Below are 20,695 nucleotides of genomic sequence, written 5' to 3' on the forward strand. Positions count from 1 at the left end.
TTCTTGGCTTACAGTGATACAAAATGAAACGGGAATGCCCTTAATTATTTATTGTGGGTAAAGGTTGGTAATTATGGTTTCCTTTTAAAGTGAGGAAAAGGAAATTAAATTAGCATCAAAATGCAGAGAAAATTTTATCATAATTTCTGAATTATGCCGCTGGCACTAACAGGCAACTGATAATTCCTGAGATGATTGAACTGCAAGGAGTAAATCATCTTTTTTGCCAGTATTTCACATAACTATGCTTAGTAAGAAATGCATCATTAAGGCTATTTTTGAAATTATTTTTTTAAGATTTGAGAGGATTTTCAAGTTCACATTGTATATGCGTGTGTATGTGATTGTGTATACATCTATCTATATCCATCCTAATGGGTAATCCAACAGCATTTTACTGGTAACTGGAATTATAATACACTAAGTTCATTGCTACTAGAAAATGTCTATTGGCTGGCTAGCAGTTGTACTTCTTTAATAATATATGTTAAAGGAAGGGAGGAATATTCTGATGGAAAACCAGAAATTGCCAATTGGAGAGCAATTGGCAAATCTTCTGTATACATAAAGGAACATGTTTTCATCTCTTGGAATGAGGAATAAATTATTGGAAATAAGGAAATGTTTTCATCTAGTAATATGATACTAAGTTGGGGGAGGGTTGGAATGACTCCTTCCCACTTAGATAAGGGTCCTTCTTCCACTACTTAAGATTGTTGGTAAATTGCAGCGTGTATGTGGTAACACTGCAGTTCATGATTTATAGTGAAAAGGTAGTTATATCCCAAATCTAGTTACAGATTTCCCCTTGCAATCAGGTATTTTAAAAGGCTGGTATTTAAGAGCAGAGGAGCTTTAACATTACGTTTTCTTTTTGGTTTCAAACTTAATACTTGGGTAAGAAAATATTCACTGATTTCCCAGTAGCTTAATGAATTCCTCCTAATGTGCAGGCTTGTCCTCTCTTCTCCATTCATAACTTATCTACATAAACATACCCGGAAGTCACAGAGACTGGGAATTCTGTATTTTTTAAGCTAAATATCTGATTGACAGTGATAAACCATCCTGGAGAGACTGAAAAGCCACAGCTGTACTCTAGCCCGAGTTTGTTGCCCTTTGTAGTAGAATTACGGTTTGAAACTCCAAACCAGAGTCGGGGTCGGCAGCTTATTCACTTTTACTAGGTTCAACTGGGTGGAATGTGGTTGCTGAGAAGTTAAAACTATTGCACATACAGCAATACAGTGGGAAGAAAGCAATTTTAAAGTTGTTCCAATTGTTATAGCTTATTATATTTTCTTTAGAAGTCTCCGGGGACACAGTCCCAGGTATCTGCCTTGGGGTTGGTCAGGTTCATGAAGCATTTTATTGTGTGTTCAGTGTTTTACCTATAAATGTGGCTTCTTCAAATTGACTGCATTCAGAATTGCAGACAGTATAAGCAGCCCAGTATATCTCTGCAGAAGGTTAGAGTATGTAGTAGATGTGTATGGTGACTCTGCTGCTGCTAAGTCGCTTCAGTCGTGTCCGACTCTGTGCGACCCCATAGACGGCAGCCCACCAGGCTCCCCCATCCCTGGGATTCTCTAGGCAAGAACACTGGAGTGGGTTGCCATGTCCTTCTCCAATGCATGAAAGTGAAAAGTGAAAGTGAAGTCGCTCAGTTGTGTCCGACTCTTAGCGACCCCATGGACTGCAGCCCACCAGGCTCCGTTCATGGGATTTTCCAGGCAAGAGTAGTGGAGTGGGGTGCCATTGCCTTCTCTGGTATGATGACTAGACCTCTGTTACTTGTGATGTTTGGATAAGGCTGGATCTAGACGTTTCCTAGTCTAGGGCACAGTTAGGATTTGCTGATGCCACCGATAGGAGTTGACATCACAAAGTAGTTGGTGTTGGAGTTCTGGAGAAATTCTGTTAGGGCTACACCTGGCATTTTTGCCATCTCTGAGGGATTCTGGGGTGAGGTAGAGGTTTGCTAGTGAGAATGCCAAGGAAAGATCCTTAAAAACAAATTGGAAATGGCCCTCCCTGGCAAGTTTCTTTCCTGGTGGTGGAGTTAATATTTCTTCAGGTAGTTCTTTCAGCCTGGGTCACTTCTCTTTCTGCTGCCCTGTGCCTTAGGTTTTGTCTTCTTCTGTTTGGGGCCAATTCCCCAACTAAAGAGACAGCACCTGGAAGGCGAGGCGTGAGGGTGAGTGCAGAGGATCTGCGAGCGGAGTGAGGGACACGCGGGTTTGGGATAAATCAGCCGCACTTGTGTCGTTAACTGGTTATGTGCCTGTTGCAGCCTAGAGCCATGAAAGCCATTCGCTGAGAACTTCTTACACCTGCCTCATCTTGTCGAATGCTCACTGTTGAGGATTAGAAGTATTTTATTACCATGCAATGAAGAAAATGAGATCCACAGAGGTTACACAATTTCCTAACCTCACATTTGCAGCTGGGATGCAGCAAAGCTGGCTTTTGAACCCAGGTCTGTTGGGTTCAAAAGCATCAAGCGCCTGCCTTCTTTCTGGCATACATGGAGGCTCTCTTTGATGCAAAGAGTTCCCTGCTCTGCAAACTGCAGGTGTTGGACTTAAGCAATAGATTAAGCCACATTCTCCAGAGCCCTGGATTCTTTCCAAGGCCCCACCCAGGAGGCGAGGGAAAGCCACATGGGGAGGTTACAGATCATAACTGCCGTCTTGCTTCAGCTACAGCAGTTTCTCCTTGGCCTGTGGCATATACTGACTTTCCAGTTAAGAGTTCCTTGGGGGACAAGTGTTCTGTTGCTAATTATAGTTTGAAAATCACTGAACCCTAAGGTTTCTTTTAGCTAATAATCCATGGATGCTCTGCAGCCCCATGATTTCAAAATTGTTCCAGTTGCTTTCTGCCATCAGCTGCTCAGCTGTGGGAAAATTATCTCATGGAAATCTGGGAATTGGGAGATTTTGCTGGCTTCGTCCCAAAGACACCTGTAGTGTTGATGCCAGTCAGACTGTGTGCTGCCTCTGACCTCTGGTGCAAGTGTTAACTTGATCTTGAACACAGGCTTACCCTTGGTGGGCTTCCAAGTTCTCCAGAATATATTGTCAATCACCAAAAATCTGACTTCAATTAAGCCTCTGGGTAATGAGGTATTTTGTGAACATATTGAGGCTTTCTTTGCCTTTTCTGAGTCATCTTGGTCAATCCTGGTCTCTGACCTTGATGTGGAGAATTCACAGTTGGCTACTGGAGGGTTCCCAAGTTTATCCAAACTTAGGGCTATTTTAGGACTCCTACTGGTCTCAGGTCAAGAGAAATCTCTCATTTGTGAAGCATCAAAAGTACTAGAAAATATTTTTTTTTCTTACCAGGTAATATTTCACCTTGATTTGGGCTGGGGGGGTGGGGGTGGGTAGAGAGGGAGACACTGAAATCTTTGTCTGAAGAGAGATCCTGTGGTTTCTTTGTCTGAGGGAAACAGCCTTGTCTTTTTCTGAGAGATATTGCCCTAGTCTCTCAGCCTGCTAGGAAGCACCCGTGTCTGTGTCTGAAGAGAGAAACGGTGGTCTTTCTTTGAGAAAGGTCACTTAAGTCTATGAATGAGGGGAGATGCCCTGGTCTTTCCTGGGAGAAGTCTGAGGGGGAGACACACTGGCCTTTCTCTGGGAAAAGCTACCCAGGTCTCTGAGGGGAGACAGCCTGGTCTTTCTTGGGAGAAGTTGCTCAGGTCTCTCTCACTGAAGGAGGGCTACCAGTCCTTTCACTGAGAGAAGTCACTCAGGTCTCTGAGAGGAGACGCCAGGTCTTTGAGGAGAGACGCCAGGTCTTTCTCTAGAAGTTGCTCAGGTCTTTGAGGGGAGACGCCCTGGTCTTTCCTAAAGAAGTTGCTCAGGTCTCTGAGGGGAGACACCCTAGTTTTTCTTTGGGAGAAATTGCCCCAGGTCTCCCTATGAGGAGAGATGTCCTGGTCTTTCTCTGAGAGAAGTCTCTTAGGTCTCTGTCTGAGGGGAGACACCCTGGTCTTTCTCTGGGAGAAGTCGCCCAACTCATTGTCTGAGGGGAGTCTGGTTTTTCTCTGAGAGAAGTCACTTAGGTCTCTGTCTGAGGGGAGAAGCATCCTGGTCTTTCTCTGGTAGAAATCACCTGGGTCTCTCTGAGGGAGACACCCTGGTCTTTCTCTGGGAGAAATCGTCCGGCTGTCTGAGAGGAGATGCCCTGGTTTTTTCTCTGAAAGGAGTCACTTAGGTCTCTGATTAAACAGAGAAGCTCTGATCTTTCCTGGGAGAAGTCATTCAAGTCTCTGACTGAGGGGAGAAGCCTTGGTCTTTCTCTGGGAAACGTCGCTCAGGTCTCTGAGGGGAGAAGCCCTGGTCTTTCTCTGGGAGAAGTTGCTTAGGTGTCTCTGAACGGAGTCACCCTGGCTTTTTTTATGGAAGGAGTGCTTGGGTTTCTGAGGGGACCTGCCCTGGTCTTTTCTCTGGGAGAGATCCCTTAGGGCTCTGAATTAGGAGAGAAGCCCTGGTCATTCCTGGGAGAAGTCACCCAGGCGTCTCTCTGAGTGGAGACACCCTGGTTTTAATCTGGGAGAAGTTGCTTAGGTCTCTGAGAGGAGGCTCCCTGGTCATTCCTGGGAGAAGTCACCCAACTCTCTGCCGATGTGATATGCCCTGGTTTTTCCCTGAGAGACGTCACCCAGGTCTCTACATGAGGGGAAATGTCCTGCTTTTTTTTTTTTCTGGAAAGAGTCCCTCAGGTCTCTGAGGGGAGACACCCTGGTCTTTCCCTGGGAGAAGTCCCTTAGGTCTCTGAGGGGAGATGCCCTAGATTTTCTCTGGGAGAAGTGGCTCAGGTCTCTGACTGAGGGGAGACAGCCTGGTCTTTCCCTGGGAGAAGTCCCTCAGGTCTCTAACTGAGGGGAGACGCCCTGGTTTTTCTCTGGGAGAAACTGCTTGTGTCTCTGAGAAGCGGAAAAACCCTGGTCATTCCTGGGAGAGGTTGCCCAACTCACTGTCTGAGGGGAGATGCCCTGGTCTTTCTCTGAGAGGAGTCTCTCAGGTGTCTCTGAGTGGAGACGTCCTGTTTTTTTGTTTTTGTTTTTGTTTTTTTAATTGAAGGAATGCTCAGGTCTCTGACTGAGTGGAGACATCCTGGTCTTTCTCTGGGAGAAGTTGCTCAGGTTTCTGTTTGAGGGGAGAAGCCCTGGTCTTTTTCTGAGAGAAGTCACTCACATTTCTTCTGAGCAGAGAAGGCTTACTCTTTCTCTAGGTCAAGACACTCAAATCTCTGACTGAAAGGAGATGCCCTATTCTTTTTCCGAGAGATCTCTACTGGGAGAGAACGGGTCTCTGTCAGGTGTCTTTCCAAGGTGAGACCCCCTGATCTTTCTTGAGAGAAGCCACCACATTTTCTGAGGGGATTGCCCTGGTCTTTTTCTGAGAGGAGTTGCCCAGGTTTCTGTTTGAGGAGGGAACCCTTGGTCCTGTTGAGAATGGACACCCTGTTCTCTGTCTCTCCAATTTAAATGAGAAACCTTGGCCTCCAACCTCTTTGTGGACCAAGGTCCTTCGTTTAACAGACTTGCCCTCTTTAGAGGAAGAAGGAACTTGGAATTAAATACACCTCGTTTTCTAGCTGCCTAGTCCTTCCTATTCATTACTAGCTCCAGGGAGGAAATAGGGAAGAGGATTAGGGCAGCAACTCCATGAACTGTACAGGGCCTCTGCCTGGGCAGCACAGAGGCCAGGGGTCCTTGCTGGACTGTGGGAGGTGGAATGTTTTCGTTCCGTGTCCACAAGGCAAGTCACTTGGTGTCCGTCCTCTGCATCAGCCAGATGAGTTAAAAATAAAATCCTAAAATACACTGAGAGGCTAATGATGACTGTGTTGATGGAATGAATGGAATTATGATTGAATCTTCTTGTCAGTACCTTTCATATTTGTATTTTTTTACTTTATATGAGGTATTATTTTTGAAAATAATTGTAAAACCTTTCCTACTTTACACCTGTTTTGAGGGTTTAGGACACTATACATATAAAACTGATCTGAAACTTTTAATTGAAATACATTTTATATATAGAAGCTACCTTTTTAGTTTGTTTTAATCTTAAAATAGGAGATAAGAGTTCCTTTGCCTCTTTGAGCCCGATGCCTCTTTTCTTCCCCAAATCAATGACTTTAGTGTCAATTTAAATCCCAACTAGTAAACATTTTTGAGGAGTGGTGAGATTGTTATTACAAGATTTATGTTTCTGTTTGCATTGATTATCTCTGAGGTTGGATAACCAGAGGTGCAGGTCCCTGATTATACACCTGATTATATTAAAATCAGTTTTTAAATTCATAATTTATTAAATAAGGCTAATCTCTAGCTTGGAAAACCAGTCATCCCTTAATACTTAGTAGGTGTTTATCACCATTCATGTAAGAATCCTCTCCCACTGGGTGTCTCTTGGTGGCAGAACAAAGTCTGGTCAGTGGTCTAACAGCCTTTCATATATACATGGTTGAAAATAAATATTTTATTCCAAACGCTTAAAATTACATTTCTAGATAAATTATCATACCAATATTAGAGTTACTCTCTAAGTGCATAAAATTGGTGATTAGTTCTCATATCTGGAGAAAACTCTGGAAACCTTTTCCTACTTCACTCTGGCAAATTATACCTTGTCAATTAAGACTTTAAATTTTCAGAATAGCCATCAACGTTCCTGTACTATGATATTTTAGATTCAAAATACTTTGTGTTGATAAGTATACTGCCTTTAAAATTAAATGTAAATAAACAGTATTAGAATTATTAAATTCTAAATTCTTAGAATTTAGTCTGTTACACTCAGATTGCCTGTAAAATAAACCTTTTGCCAGATCCATCTACATATCTGTTTATATCTGTAGTATTTGGGGGAACCTGAGTTAATCTCTCATAGTAATTTTAGCCACATGTTACCTTGTATTAGAATCAGTTAACCTCTAGTAATGGTGATTTCTGTTCACTATAATGGAAATTAGTATTTGCACTTGCCACTGGGAACTCTTGAGTGTATTAACTATGTTTTTCAAACACCTTGCAATAATTACTAGTGCTGTAAATATATGGTGAAATTTGACCTCTTTAAATTTCCTTCTCTTTTAGTGTTTTTTGATTTTAATTATAAGAAAAAATAAAGCATAATCTGTAAGTCCCTCTTATTAAGACTGAAATTGGGGAAGCACAAGGGTCAGAAAACTCCCAGGTTCTCCTGGCAATTTCAGCCCTGGTTCCCGTCATAGCATCCTTGAGGGACTGATTTGATGGCTGTGAGCTGTGTGACTTGGGTGGAAGCAGAGGTGCCCGTACTCCACCCATTATGATTTTTGCCTGTCAGCCAATCTTAGACCCATGTCTTTTTCTTCAGAGATTGTCATTTAATTTAAACCACCCGCCAGGGACTGGCTAAAAACAACTCTACCCACCGTAATCTAAATAAAACCCCAAATCTGTGGTGTCATGAAAATTATTTCCAGAATGAGAAGAATGATCTGTGTTGCCTATCCATGTGAGAAGTGTACTGCTGAATAAATGCACTGGAAACCATAGACAATCTGAGTTCTTTGATGGAGTTGCAGGGAAGCAGACCAGACATTTTCCATAAGGTTCTGGGAAGTGTATTGAAATACATTCTGGAGATACATACTGCTTTTACCCATGGAAATACCACTTTTGTGTCAGTCACATTTCAGTGTGCATATGCCTTCTGCCTTATGTTCGTTTTGTTCAGAGTTCACTGATTAAGCACAACGTTGCAATAGAAAATTATTATTGCAATAGGAAGCTACTTCTCCTAGATGTTTCCCCATCTGTTAATTCTTGACTCCATCACTGTCCTAGTGAAATACATTCTATTAGTAGCCTGGTGGTTCAGACAGTAAATAATCTGCCTGCAATGCGGGAGACCTGGGTTCAATCCCTGGGTCAGGAAGATCCCCTGGAGTAGGGAATGGCAACCCACTCCAGTGTTCTTGCCTGGAGAATCCCATGGACAAAGGAGCCTGGTGAGCTACAGTCCATGGGGTGGCAAAGAGTCAGACATGACTGACCAAGTAACACACACACAGTAGCTGTTTTAATTCTTGAGAAAATAGCAGTGCTCACTCGATTCCTCCTAATGCACTGAGAAAAGATGCATGATCTGAATAGATATAACATGATTTGTTAATTTCCTTAAATGTCTTCTGTTAAGAGTATCTCTACCTTCATAAATTAAGATTGGGAGGTTTATAATTTTATTCAACCCATTTACACTGAGTTTGCCTCCTTACCAGGGGGCATCAAGCTAACTTCAGAATATATGAGAAAGACATAGTCTTTTAGAATCATCTTTCAGTTGCTCTGTGATTTGCCTCTGCTTAGCAGTGATGCTAAAACAGAGGGCAATGTTGTTGCAAAGTATATCATAAAATATATATTATATATATATTTAAATGCTTTGCCAAATTTGGACATAAAGCTGCATTTATGAAATATGTCACAAATATTTTCAAATATTTTCTTTTTTAATTTGGAAACAAAACCAGAACTTTGGTTTCATACCAACATATCAATTATAATTTTTAAGTTGAAACTGGTCAGGAATTCAGGGTATCAGAAAACCATTTTTTTCTTGAGAGCAGTAGGCATCTGGAGGTCAACTCAAGACTCAGCACCTAATTTTTGTGTTTAGTTGAGAAAGAAAGAGTTCTGCCTCCTTGCATGGTGACTCACGTAGACAAAACCTGAAGATCCGTGCCCCAACCATATCTGTTTAGTGGTGAAGAAATTTACATAATAATGCTATGCAGGAATGCACTATTATTTAACTGCAGATCTAAGAAGCTCTACTAGACTTTTGGTTTCTGTCAGTAGCAAAATTTAATGTACTTAATGTAATGTGAAATTTAATGTACTTTTGGGGCACATGTAGGGATATAATTAGAACTAGCAATGCCCAGAGTTTTTCAGTAATTCTAAAAGAAAAGCAAATTAGGTGCATGCATTACCTTTCAGAGAGAATACTTTATATTCAGTCTTCATAGACCAGGATAAAAAATGCATTAAGAGAATGGTGAAGAAAGGGATTAAGTTTTAAAGTTTATATTTTTTCCTTTGGTAAGGTGAAGACCTAAATGTGTCCCAGGTGAAAAACTCTTATTTTAATGCCATTGTTGACATATGAGAACACTTGAATATTAAAACTCTTTGAATACCAGAATGACATATAAATTACAGAACATTCTATTCCTCACTAGCAAGATTGGAGGTAAAGAATTTCTTTGTCTTATTTGCATAGAAGTCCTTGGATATGCTGCTTTTCTTTTGTAATTAATTTAAAAAAAAATTTGGTGAAACGGTTTTTACCTACTTGAAATAAAGGGTTACTCTTGCCATTTGCTAGTAAGTAAAAATGTGTGCTTCTTTCCAGCCATTGTTCTGTGTATTTTTAATTGTATGCACTGTCTCTTTCTGTTCTGATGGCTGCCCTCGGAATAGGCTGACCTCTGCTCTCCGTATGACATCCTGCAGTTGGATTTTCGTCACATTCGAAAGACTGTTGACACTCTGCTGGCACTTGGGGAGACACCCCCACAACCAACTTCTGCCCTCCGCTCCAGGGACCTTATAAGCTTCTGTCTTATCCATATTCTCTTTGTAGTGCTGATCTATGTCACTTACCGCTGGAATGCTCTGCCTCCCTAACGCCTGCATGTGCATCCCTACGCTCTGGTCTGTCCCCTGCTCTGTGACAGGGTCCTTCCTCCCTCCGAGCCTTTGCCTTGCCAACTTCCATCCCTGTCATCTCTTCAGTAGTCTCTCAAGTTTTGAAGCTGAACGTTTATCCATCAGATTTTCCAGAAGCGCACACTTCATAGTACCAGCAGCAGTGCTGGGCAATGCCTCTTCTCACTCCCAGTCAGCTTTGCTGCCCTGGGTAGAGCCCAAGAAGTTTCTAGAACAGGAGCAAAGGGGATTTAGCATATGAAAATCTTTCCACTGGGTCAGTATTGAAGTTGAATCCTAATGCAGGATCGGGCAATTGAGCTGTAGAGGGGCCGCCTTGCCAAGAAGACAGAAAGCAAGCATTTGGGGTCCAATTTGGTCCATAAAAATCTTTAATAATAACCACTGTTGACCAAGTTGAAAATTACCATCTGGAAAATGATTGCTTTGCTGGCTGTCCATTTGGCTTCCTCCCTGCTTCCTGAAGCGGGAGCTGTGAAGGGCGTCAGGAAGGGTGACCCTCCACTTCCACCCTGAGAGAGCCCCTCTGCCCTGCTGCATGAGAGCTGTGCTGAAGGGTCGATGGGGAGAAGGGGTTCACACTGTCAGAGCGCCCCCTGGAGGATCCACTGCACACCACTCTTTCTGTATATTTTTACTTCTTATTCCTTGTTTGGTCTACTCTGAGGCTCTTAGAAAGGATTTTCCAGAAGGGATTTCTATTTTTAAGTAATATAATGGGTCATTTTGCTTTTTTTTTTTTTTTGCTACATCACATCATAACTTCAAGTCTAGAATGTGATGGATTTGACAGTATTTATTTCCAAATAAAGCCATGAGTCATGGAACATTCTTGGTCCTGGGGCTTGGGTTACTATGGTAGGAGCCAATGAGATTGCTTTTATTTTAGAAGAATGTAGTTTCTCCAGTGACTTGAAATTTCCATTTAACCTTTGATTTCCAGTGACATTAGCAAGCTACTTTTATATTTAATAAACTTGAAGGATTGTATGTTAATTATTATACCTGCTTTCAGAAGAATGTTAATCAGTTTGTAATTAAAGAAAAGGACATTGTGATCTTATCTAGACCAACATATTCCTGACTTGGGGATGTCATTTTATAATAGGAGAAGGCCCTGCTCCAAGGTGAAGACAGACTCCCCAGTGCTTCAATTTACGTCTGGCTGCCAAATATCTTTTCTTAGGTTGGGTGGAGGGGGAGAATGGAGTTCACTTCCTCAAGATAAATTTCTAATTTACTCAGATGGAAGCAGTCTTTATAGGTGGCTACTAAGAAGATAATTTTATTTTTCTGAACATTTCCATGAATGTAGGGGACTTGAGAATGTGGAAAACTCACATAGTTAGAAGAATGTATTTTATAAAGGTGCTTTGTTGGTAAATCAGATCAGATTTTCTAGCAGGAGGCAGTCTTTGCTTGGTAATATCTTGAGTTAACTGAGCCTTTCCCTCATGATTTTGTGTTGGTTGGTGAAATACAGGGTGTGTGGAAGTTATCTAATTCACGTCAGTTGTGTAATAAGTAACCTGCAGATGTACTGAATTGCCTTTGGTGCTGTCTTGTACTCATTAACCTGTAACACAATAAAATCCCTTTGTACGATGTCTAACGAGCACCATGAGCCATAAGTTGTTAATAAACACATTTTGGGTGATAAATCCGAGTTTTTATCGGCCCATCAATACATTCATTTGTGCACCCCCAGAGTTACACTCAGCACTTAGGTCCAGCTCTGCCAGTGCATTGAGACTTCCCTTCCATAGTCATAGCTGTTGGTTTTTTTTCTTCTTAATTAGGGTGGGGATACAGAGGAAGAAGAGAGATGACTTACTGGGTGGCCACCTGAAAAGAAAATTCTGTCAATAAAAACTAACTAGCACAATCCCATGAGAGCAGATTTAATTTTCAACGCTGACTTGACATCATTCTTTGGCTGCGTTCCTATCTCACTTCTGGCCTCCGAAGTAGTTCTTTGGATGCACTTTCATTTCTTGTGTCATTAATGCATCTGTAGCCTAATGTGCCGCTCCTCTGGGGATCTGTTGGATGGTAATTTTTTCATCAAACAGTCTGGTAACAAGCAGAACACAATTAATTTAGCCCTTTAGGCAAACCTTGGAATGAACTCTCTTGCCCATTACTGTTCATTTCTATTCAGAATATTATTAAACCTGCCCGTGGTTCTTCCCCCAGGTACTCACATACCAGCTCACGTGCTAGCATGGTGCCTGCCACTGCCATCTAACTAGGGATACTTGGTCAACCCACTTGTTATCTGAGAGGTGGTTGGGGATTTAGTTGTGATTTATATATGCGTACTAAATCTTCCTTTCACGGGAAAGACTTTTTTTTTTTTTAGTATTTCCCTCTAATATCTGATAAAAATGATCAAGTATTTATTTACACATTCTTTTTGAAATAGAAAGATGTATTTGGAATAGAAACTTATCTTTCTCCAGTTCTTCCAGTTGGTGGCAACTTGCCACTTAGTGTCAGGATTTCCAAAATCTGTGACACTAAGTAAGTTCTATTAGTTCCTTCTACTTATGGATTTGTCGTTCCTAGGTAGCTCACTGTCCTTGGCGAGAAACACTGAAAAACAGTGCTGGCGAAAAGGGCCCCACAGAACTCAAAAACAAGACCACTGAGCAGGATTTTCATCACTGAGTAGATAAGTAAAGGCACTCACAAATAAAGGCTAATATTTGTGAGTAAGAAATTAAATTTAGTGTATGGTGGCTAGGGTTATGTCTCTAAATTCCATGCTGGTCTCGATCATAAGGAGAAAGGATGTTTTACCTACAGGGTAAATGTAATGAACAGTAAATTAAAATTTTATGATTTTGAAAGTGGTTCTGGATTAGGTGAAAAATATTTTAATGGGATTTTATCTCAGGAGATTAAGCTTTTTTAAAACATGTATTGAATTTGTGCATTACTATTTCTGTTCTATGTTTGGGTTTTTGGGCCACATGGCATGTGGGATCTTAGGTCCCTCACCAGGGATCAAACTCACACTCCCTGTATTGGAAAGTGAAATATTAACCACTGGATGGACTATCAGGGAAGTCCCAGGAGGTTAGGCTTTTAGAATTTGGCTTCACATTTTGAAATTAGTTCTCAATAAATAATCAGGTATATAGAATGTTTGCTTTTTTCCTTAAGACTATCAGGATCCAGTTCTGTGGCTTTTCACTGGATTTTGTTTACGATTGTGTTCATTCATTCATTCTTCAAATATTGAATGAAGATTGTTTGTGCAGCACCCCACCTTGGCAGTAAAAAGCGTGATCATGACACGTGACCTTGTCTTCAAAAAAACTTACATTCTAGACTAGGAGTTGGCAAACTTTTTCTATAAAATGCCAGTAAATATTTTAGACTCTGTGGGCCAAACCCTCTCTTTAGGACTCCCCAGCTCAGCTGCTATAGTGTGAAAGCCGCCACAGATGACTCATAAATGTGTCTCAATAAAATTTTATTTATAAAAACAGACCACAGGCTGGACTTGCTTACAGGTTTTTGGACCCTATATAGCGGACCTAGTGGACAGTTAAAGAGGAATTCATTGGGTAAGTTTCTGTGATAGGTCAGGTACAAGATTCTGTATGTGAAACATGGACAAGGGGGACTGACCCTGATGAGAGTGTGTGGTCTTTGAAGCCTTTCTAGAGCCATGATGTTTACACTGAAGCCTTAAAGATGTGTAGAAATAGCCAGGTGAAGGGGGTATGGTTTAGAAGGGTGAGAGAATGGGTAGATATGTATAGAGAACAAATATTCTAGACAGTAGCTGGGCTGGAAAACAGAGAACCAAATGAAGATTTGACAAGAAATTCTCTCTGTCTAGAAGAGGTTGACATGATCTGTATTTCACGTCGGAGGAAGCAGCCCCTCAGAGTTCTCACGTGGCAGAGCAGGAACTGAAGTTCTCTTACCCATGCAGACAGTTTCAAGGTTCAATCAGTTTAGTGCTAGGACTTTACATTTTAGAAAGACTGAACCACGTGAAATGTGCTGCCTGGGTAACTTCATTTTGTCTAGCGGGTGGCCTGGCAGGAGGCAGCGTGCTTCTTGGGGAGCATAAGAAACTCGAGAAAGAGGAGAGCCGGGCAGGGACAGCAATCTGCCTGCTCCCACGAGGCATTTTCTATGAGACCAAGACGTCTGTCCCTCACTACAAAGGAAACTAAGTGAGCTAACCAGCAGAGCTAACGCCTTTCCTGTGTTGAGGGTTCTCTCATGCCCACCTGGTGCTGAATTTGGTGGGACCTGCCTAGAGAGAACTCCAAGGGGCCAGGGGCCGTTTTCCTGTCTCCTGGACACAGACGGAACACACTCATTTCTCAGTCAAGGACCTTGTGGGAAGCAACATGATGTCGTGGAAGGGGCTGCTGCCATAAGATGAGACACAAGTTCAAATCCTACTTTACCTACTGTGTGTCTGTAGCAAAGTCAAGCTCTCTACATCTCCGTTTTCTCCTCTGTAAAACAGAATATTGTTTTTATTGGGTTGGCCAAAAAGTTTGTTCAGGTTTTTCCATATGATGTTACAGAAAAACCCAATACCTCGCAGAGTTGTCAAAAACAAGAAAGTAAAAAAGCGTTGTAAATCTATAGCACTGGGGCCAGACCTGTAGGAGGTACCCCAGAAGTCTTGCAGAGTTGGAGTTGAATCTTTATGGCTCACCTGCCTTTTTCAACCCTACTTGTTTGTGACTCAGAAGAGGGATGGCTGAAGGGATAAGACTGAATAATTGTTTCACGATTGGAGAAACAATGCAAAGGATTTGACGAGTTTTTCAGAGGGGGTCAGAGTGTATGTATGCAGAATACTACTTTATGATTCTGCTCTGTGCTTTAAAAAGCAACAGCAAAGGAGCTCATGGGCATCCTAGAACAGTCTGCTACTACACTCTCAATGGAAGCCACTCATCTCCTCTAACATGGAAATTTTAATGCATTTAAACCCAGTGTAAATGTTCACCTCTCTCTTAAGTGCATTACACAAGGTAAGGTGAAATCATTTCCCATCCAGCTGTAAATTCACAGCAATTCTTTCCCATCCCAACTTTTATAGGGATTCCCTCCCTGTGGAATATGCAATGACAGGACTAATGTGACAGAAATGGCCTTCTGTCCACCCTTGAAGCTCCTCGGTGTTTCTCGCAGGCTCATCCTGTCAACCAGAACCTCAGGTTGTAATTCCCATCCGAGTTGTCCTCCCAGTTCTGGTGGTTTTTATAAGGTTTCTGTGATCTGATGCTTGACTTCCTAGGTACCTCCAACCCCATAATGTAATCTGAGGGCACCTCAGGGATTCTTAGGGAGTCTAAATGAAAAGAGAAAGCCAGACAGGATGCAAGGGGTACCTTTTATATCTTCTGTTTACTCCTTGTCACCAGCTGCAAGGGTGGGAGGGAGAATCTTGAACTCTGTGGGAGGACTTCGAGCTCACTTGGTATATGACAACTCCAGTGTCCTGTTAGCCGGTGGCCAAGGCCTCATATCTTCCCATCCTGTTTCTCTGGAGCCCCAGCCCTTCCCAGGCATGACTTCTAGCTTGGAAACTCAACTCTGCAGACCACTGGAGCTATCACTCATCAGTGGGGCTGGGGCAGTCACTGATGGAGACGTAACAGCTCAGGACTCAGGACAGCCCCGTCAAAGCCGTGTTGCACATAGAGGTTAGGCTTTGAGCAACTGTTAGTTGTAGAACTCAAGAATGTTTGCTGCTAAACATAGGTGAACACTGAGGTCAAGACAAATAGGCAAAAATCTTCTTCAAAATGCTTTGGGCAAATCCCTCATTTTTAAACTTCTATTCATGTTCCTTCCTCAGTGCTCTATTGATTTCTTAGTGTTTTTTGCAATGATTTGTGGAGCTTATGTGTCAATATAATCCCTTTGTAATTCGATACAGCTGATTTTTTTTAGTTTGTTGTTTATCTTTTAATTGAGTGGTTTTTTTTTTGATACACAGGAGCTTTACACTTTCAGGTGATCAATTGTTTTTATCTTTTGTGATTTTTATATCACATTTTCATCCCCATCTGTTTTTCAGAGAAAATATTAAATACATATCTATATTTGATTGGAAGGAGTGTTTGGAGATTTTTTTTTTTTTAACTCTTCAACTCATCTCAAATTGATCTTGGCATCTGGTATAAAGTGAAGATTTATTTTTTCCCCAAGGAATTCCTTGCACCAGGAGCTTAACCATAATTAGTAGGCATTTATAATTCCCTACTTGGATTCTGTGGAAACCATAAGAATGAGGAAAATACATTCCTGGTCCCTGTGGTACTAGTCTTAGCAATGAAATGAGATTCACAAGCCTTGGCAAACAGGTGTTGGGAAAGGGTACACCCTGACCTCTGGCTGTGGCACCAGGAGGAACCCATTGTGGCCTAGTGCCCAGTGCATAACTCGGACAGAACCTCCTATTCTTTCTCAAGTTGACATTTGGCTACTAAGTTGGCGAGCAGCGTAAGCTTACGCTGCCTCTCCATTGAACACACCACAGATGACAAGATAATCCTATTTGATACACACCAGCCACTGAAATGCTGTTCAAATTGTATTTTAAAGAATCAGCTGTTTTATATTGACAAATGGCCATTACTTAAGGCTCGGAGTCAGAGTTTGAGATACTCTGGAGTTTACTATAAGTTAGGGAAGTGGGAGGGATGGGGGATGCTAAGACTGCGAGATGAGAATCTACAGACTTTTCGAGGTTGTGGAACAGGTTCTTGCATGTGTCTTTTAAAGATCTTTTTAAGAGCAGAATGTCTGTCCTTGGGATAACTTACGGAGATTCCTGCATTGAGGCAACAGGAAGATCTGGTTTCTCCAGCAGGAGTCATGTGAAAGGAAGCAGTTCTGACTGGTGACCTCAGTTGGCTTCCAGTTAAACACTGCGTCCACCACCTGGTGCTTAATGCAGCTTTCAACTCTCCTTAAAAATGGTGGCCACTGAGAAAGGAAAAAAATGATAATACGCATATATTAATGCATGTATGTGAAATACAGAGAAGTGGTACAGATGAACCTATTAATTGCAGGGCAAGAATAGAGACGTAGATGCAGAGAAGGGACGTGTGGACGCTACGTGAAAGGGAAGGGTGGGATGAATCGGGAGATTAGGATTGACATAAACACCGCCATGTGTAAAATGGCCAGTGAGAGTCTGCCGTATAGCACGAGGAGCTCAGCTCAGCGCCCTGTGATGACCTAGAAGGTGGGAAGGAGGGGATATATACAGACATGCAGCTGATTCACTCTGTGGTACAGCAGAAACTAACAAAACACTGTAACGCAGTTATACTCCAGTTTGAAAAAAAAAAGTGGTTACTGGACTGTGGAGAACACACCATCTTCGGGTACGTGAGAGGGAGTGTTTGCTGTGGGGTCATTTCCCCGTCAAGGAGACAGTCTCTGGAAGGAGATTCCCTTGTATGGTATTAGCCCAGGGTCAAACGACAGAAGTGTAAAGTTATTTTGTCTTTGCTCTTTTGTAAACCATCAGTTTAGCATGCAGGGTGCCACACACAGGGAGTGAGTTGCCTTGAGTAGTATGTGCTGGACATTTCCCAAGAGCAAAAATACAGCACGAGAAAGTAGCAGGACATTTGTGTCTTTGACAGTTTTATAAAAGAGTCTTCAAAGGGAGGCTATTAAAGGCTGTGGTTAAAATTACTTATTTATAAGGCTTTTTGCATACTGTGAGAAAAGATGCCTCCATTCCAGAGATCGTGGGAAATAAAATGAACTAACTCAGGGCTAATGGCCAGTTTAAAAAAGATTTGTAAAGGTTTATGGTCAGTAGAACCTTGTGTGGTCTGTATAAATGAGTATTCAAGTTCCCTTAAAAGATGTGAGAGGCTGTCTGCAACTTTGCTTTATAAGAATATAAGCTAATATGTTCCTGGTGGGTGGTTTCCAACTGTATGTAGCTCAGTTATTTAGTGTCAAGGATTTTAAAAACTGTTTAGATCTTTTGCACATTTCAGGATGACTGGAAGTCTTTCTAGAACAACCCTCACTTGTAGAAAATAATTTTTTTCTTTGCAACACAGAAAAGGTCTTTGCGATGGCTTGAAAGCTAGGGAGAGAGCACAGTCTGAGGTGATCAAATAAGCAGATAACAGAGCTTGACTTAACTCCTATTAGTGGTGTCTCGAGGTTTTATCATTAGATTCCAGTCATCTAAAAATCAATGCTTTGTTCTTCCTTTTAGGAAAAGCTGTGTCTACCCCATCACATCCTTGAAGAGAAAGGCCTGGTCAAAGTGGGCATTACAGTTCAAGCGTTGCTAGATGTAACTGTAACGAAGGCTCTTTTCACATGAGACCAACTCCTCTCCTTTGGGTCGGCTCAGACGCTTTTCTGGTCAGAGACCCTGGACTCTGCTCTCAGCACCTGTCCCCTCCACCCTCCCACTCCCTGCTCCTCTTGATGGAAGGACATGAGAGAAGACTTCCTACCTTTCGTGACTGACGCCGACATTAAGGTGAGACAGGTAATTACCTAAAACCCATGAGGGAGCTGGTTGTGAAGAACGGAGCAGCACATCAATGCCTTCTACAGCCTCCTCCATCCCTTCCACGCTCACCCACTGCCATTACCAAAACACCAAGCACAGCCCTTCTGCAGCAAGATGCATTTGTTTTTATTAAAACCAAACACATTGTGTATTTCGTGGGGGAGGGGGGTGGAGGGAATGGAACTCAATCAGGTTTTTCGCCACCAAATTTTTCAAGAAGTTTCTTGAGACCATTGCCTTTAAAAAAAAAAAAACAAAACTATTTTCGACATACAAAATATTTATATAAATATTATTTATTAGTGAGTTGTTATTCATCCTTTGGATGCAAATTGTAAACTAGGAAACTATTTTATTACTGCTTTTTTGTGGTTAAACACTTTATTTTAATATTATAAATATTGAGTTATTTTCTATCCTCTTTGGTGTGCAAGTAGTTCTAGGTCTCCATACTCATGTTTTCTGATGTATATGACTCAAAACAAAATGTAAGCAAAAAAAAAACAGGTGCTTCTGTGACAAGAACTGTTTTCTGGGGAGGCATTATTTACACTTTGGTTTATGGAACATTGGTCTTATTTATATTTCTGCATTCCATCCAGCTTCCTACATTCCAGCAGCCCTGTTGTCCCCTGGTATAATGAACTGACTGAAATCAAGAGAGCACCCCAAAGTTATTTGTAAATAGCTGTGATGGAAAAAAAGACATATTAAACTTGAATATAAAAATGTGAACAATTCTTTTTTTGGGTTCATACTTATTTTGCTATGCACAAAACATTCACGTTTTAACGCAAAGAAGTAACGAGTGTTGGCCTCATGTGTCTTGTCCTGTAATTTTGCACTGGAACCTGGGTAAAAGTCTAGCACCAAAGGTAGGTAATAAGGAAGTGGTGTAGGAAAGTGGAGAGGAGAAAAAGATGATTCTGTAACCAAAAAGTTTTTAAGGGCAGCTTCATTGAAGAGTGATCAAGAAGTAACTTAAGATACAGAGGACCTAGGTCAGGAAACCAGCACTTTCTACAGCTGCCCATTTTAAAAGAGGCAACAATTCTGAGATGCTTGTTTTATTGCAGCTTAGCTGGTGGCTTTCAAAGTAGCTCATAAAACACTGTAAGACTCACAGGGTCTGGTGTGAAACCGCAGAAGTGAGTCAGTGAATTGGTGGGGCAGGTGGATGCAGCACCAAGGTGGGCGCAGGAGAAGGTGAAGTGAGTAGTATTTGTGAGCCTGAAGGGCCGGGAGGGAGCAAGTTCACAGAAACAATGAGTTGAGAAAACCCAGCAGAGGAGAGGGATCCGTGTTGGTCTGAGGGAGACACGTAAGACTTCACAGACACACAACCTATTTCAGGCAGTTACATGCATGTACTCTCACCCTGCAGGTACAGATTTCCCAGGAATTAGTCTTTCAAAGTCTTGTGAATGCTGACTGCACCTTTGCCTCTGTGAAAAGCCATTGTTGAGTTTTTAGAGCAGCAGCAGTCACAAGTTGTAAGAAAAGACAGATGTGAACACGAAAGAGACCAGGAGGACAGTATGCGTTGACCACAGACACATCAGCCGATGCCAGGGCTGCCCTCCCGTCTGGGCAAGGGGGAGGGGGGCGCTGAAAGCAGTCGTTTGGATTGGCAGCTAGCAGTTACTTCCTATCAAATGTACTGTGCACTTTAACCTAATTTAAAATATATTTTAATGTTTTCCTGTACTGCACAAATACCTGTTTTGTCAAATAGCATAACAATGTAAAAAAAAAAAAAAAAGAAAACACTTTGAACAAAGAGCGTATTCAATGTAAGCCACAGTCAAAGGTTGATGACAGAAATAGCAATTCAGATGACTGCACCTTGATGGGCATTGAGAATGCAGGGTCCTGAAGTATTTTTTTACATGTATATATGGCAATATGAAACTCTGTAATCCTTGTTTTGAAAGATTTTTTTTCAGAATTAAAATATTTCTTTTGATACTAATTTTCAGTATTTTCTTGCAGTTGGCTGTATAATATGAATGGCTTCAATATTTTGTAAAATGCTTTTTTTTTTTCCTCTTCAAAATGGAATCCTTTGTGTGGCTAAGATGTCTTCAAGATCTTTGTCCATTGCTTATACGTGCAATAAGATGTGCATGGCCGGCTGACAGTGCCCTAAGTGGACAGAATATGCACAGTGCAAATATCCTTCCTTTTATGATTTAACAGCCATTAAAACTTTGAATTTGTGCAAACCATCTTCTGATTGACTTACCCATCAGATGCAGAAAAGAAATCCAGAGTGTCACTGAAGAAACAGATTGTAGCAATCATCTAGTGTATATATATGTTTTTGTGTTATGTATTGTGAAATATAAATACAATATGCATATGTAGGATAGGACAGTTTTTATCCAAACTAAGATCTCCCCTGGAAC

At 41.6% G+C, this 20,695-nt stretch overlaps 1 protein-coding gene across 2 annotated transcripts in view; it reads left to right on the plus strand.

Moving 5' to 3' along the window:
- Positions 1–20,259, plus strand: part of LRCH1 (leucine rich repeats and calponin homology domain containing 1) — a 210,059-nt gene extending 189,800 nt beyond the window's left edge. For both annotated transcript variants that reach the window (XM_065901936.1, XM_065901937.1), the window contains exon 19: positions 17,982–20,259. In XM_065901936.1, the coding sequence (XP_065758008.1) occupies positions 17,982–18,092 (111 nt within the window). In that variant the 3' untranslated portion in view covers positions 18,093–20,259. The remainder of the gene's footprint in view (positions 1–17,981) is intronic.
- The last annotated feature ends 436 nt before the right edge of the window (positions 20,260–20,695 follow it).

The sequence above is a fragment of the Muntiacus reevesi genome, chromosome 11 (genome assembly GCF_963930625.1).
Source record: "Muntiacus reevesi chromosome 11, mMunRee1.1, whole genome shotgun sequence".
NCBI classification, from domain to species: domain Eukaryota; kingdom Metazoa; phylum Chordata; class Mammalia; order Artiodactyla; family Cervidae; genus Muntiacus; species Muntiacus reevesi.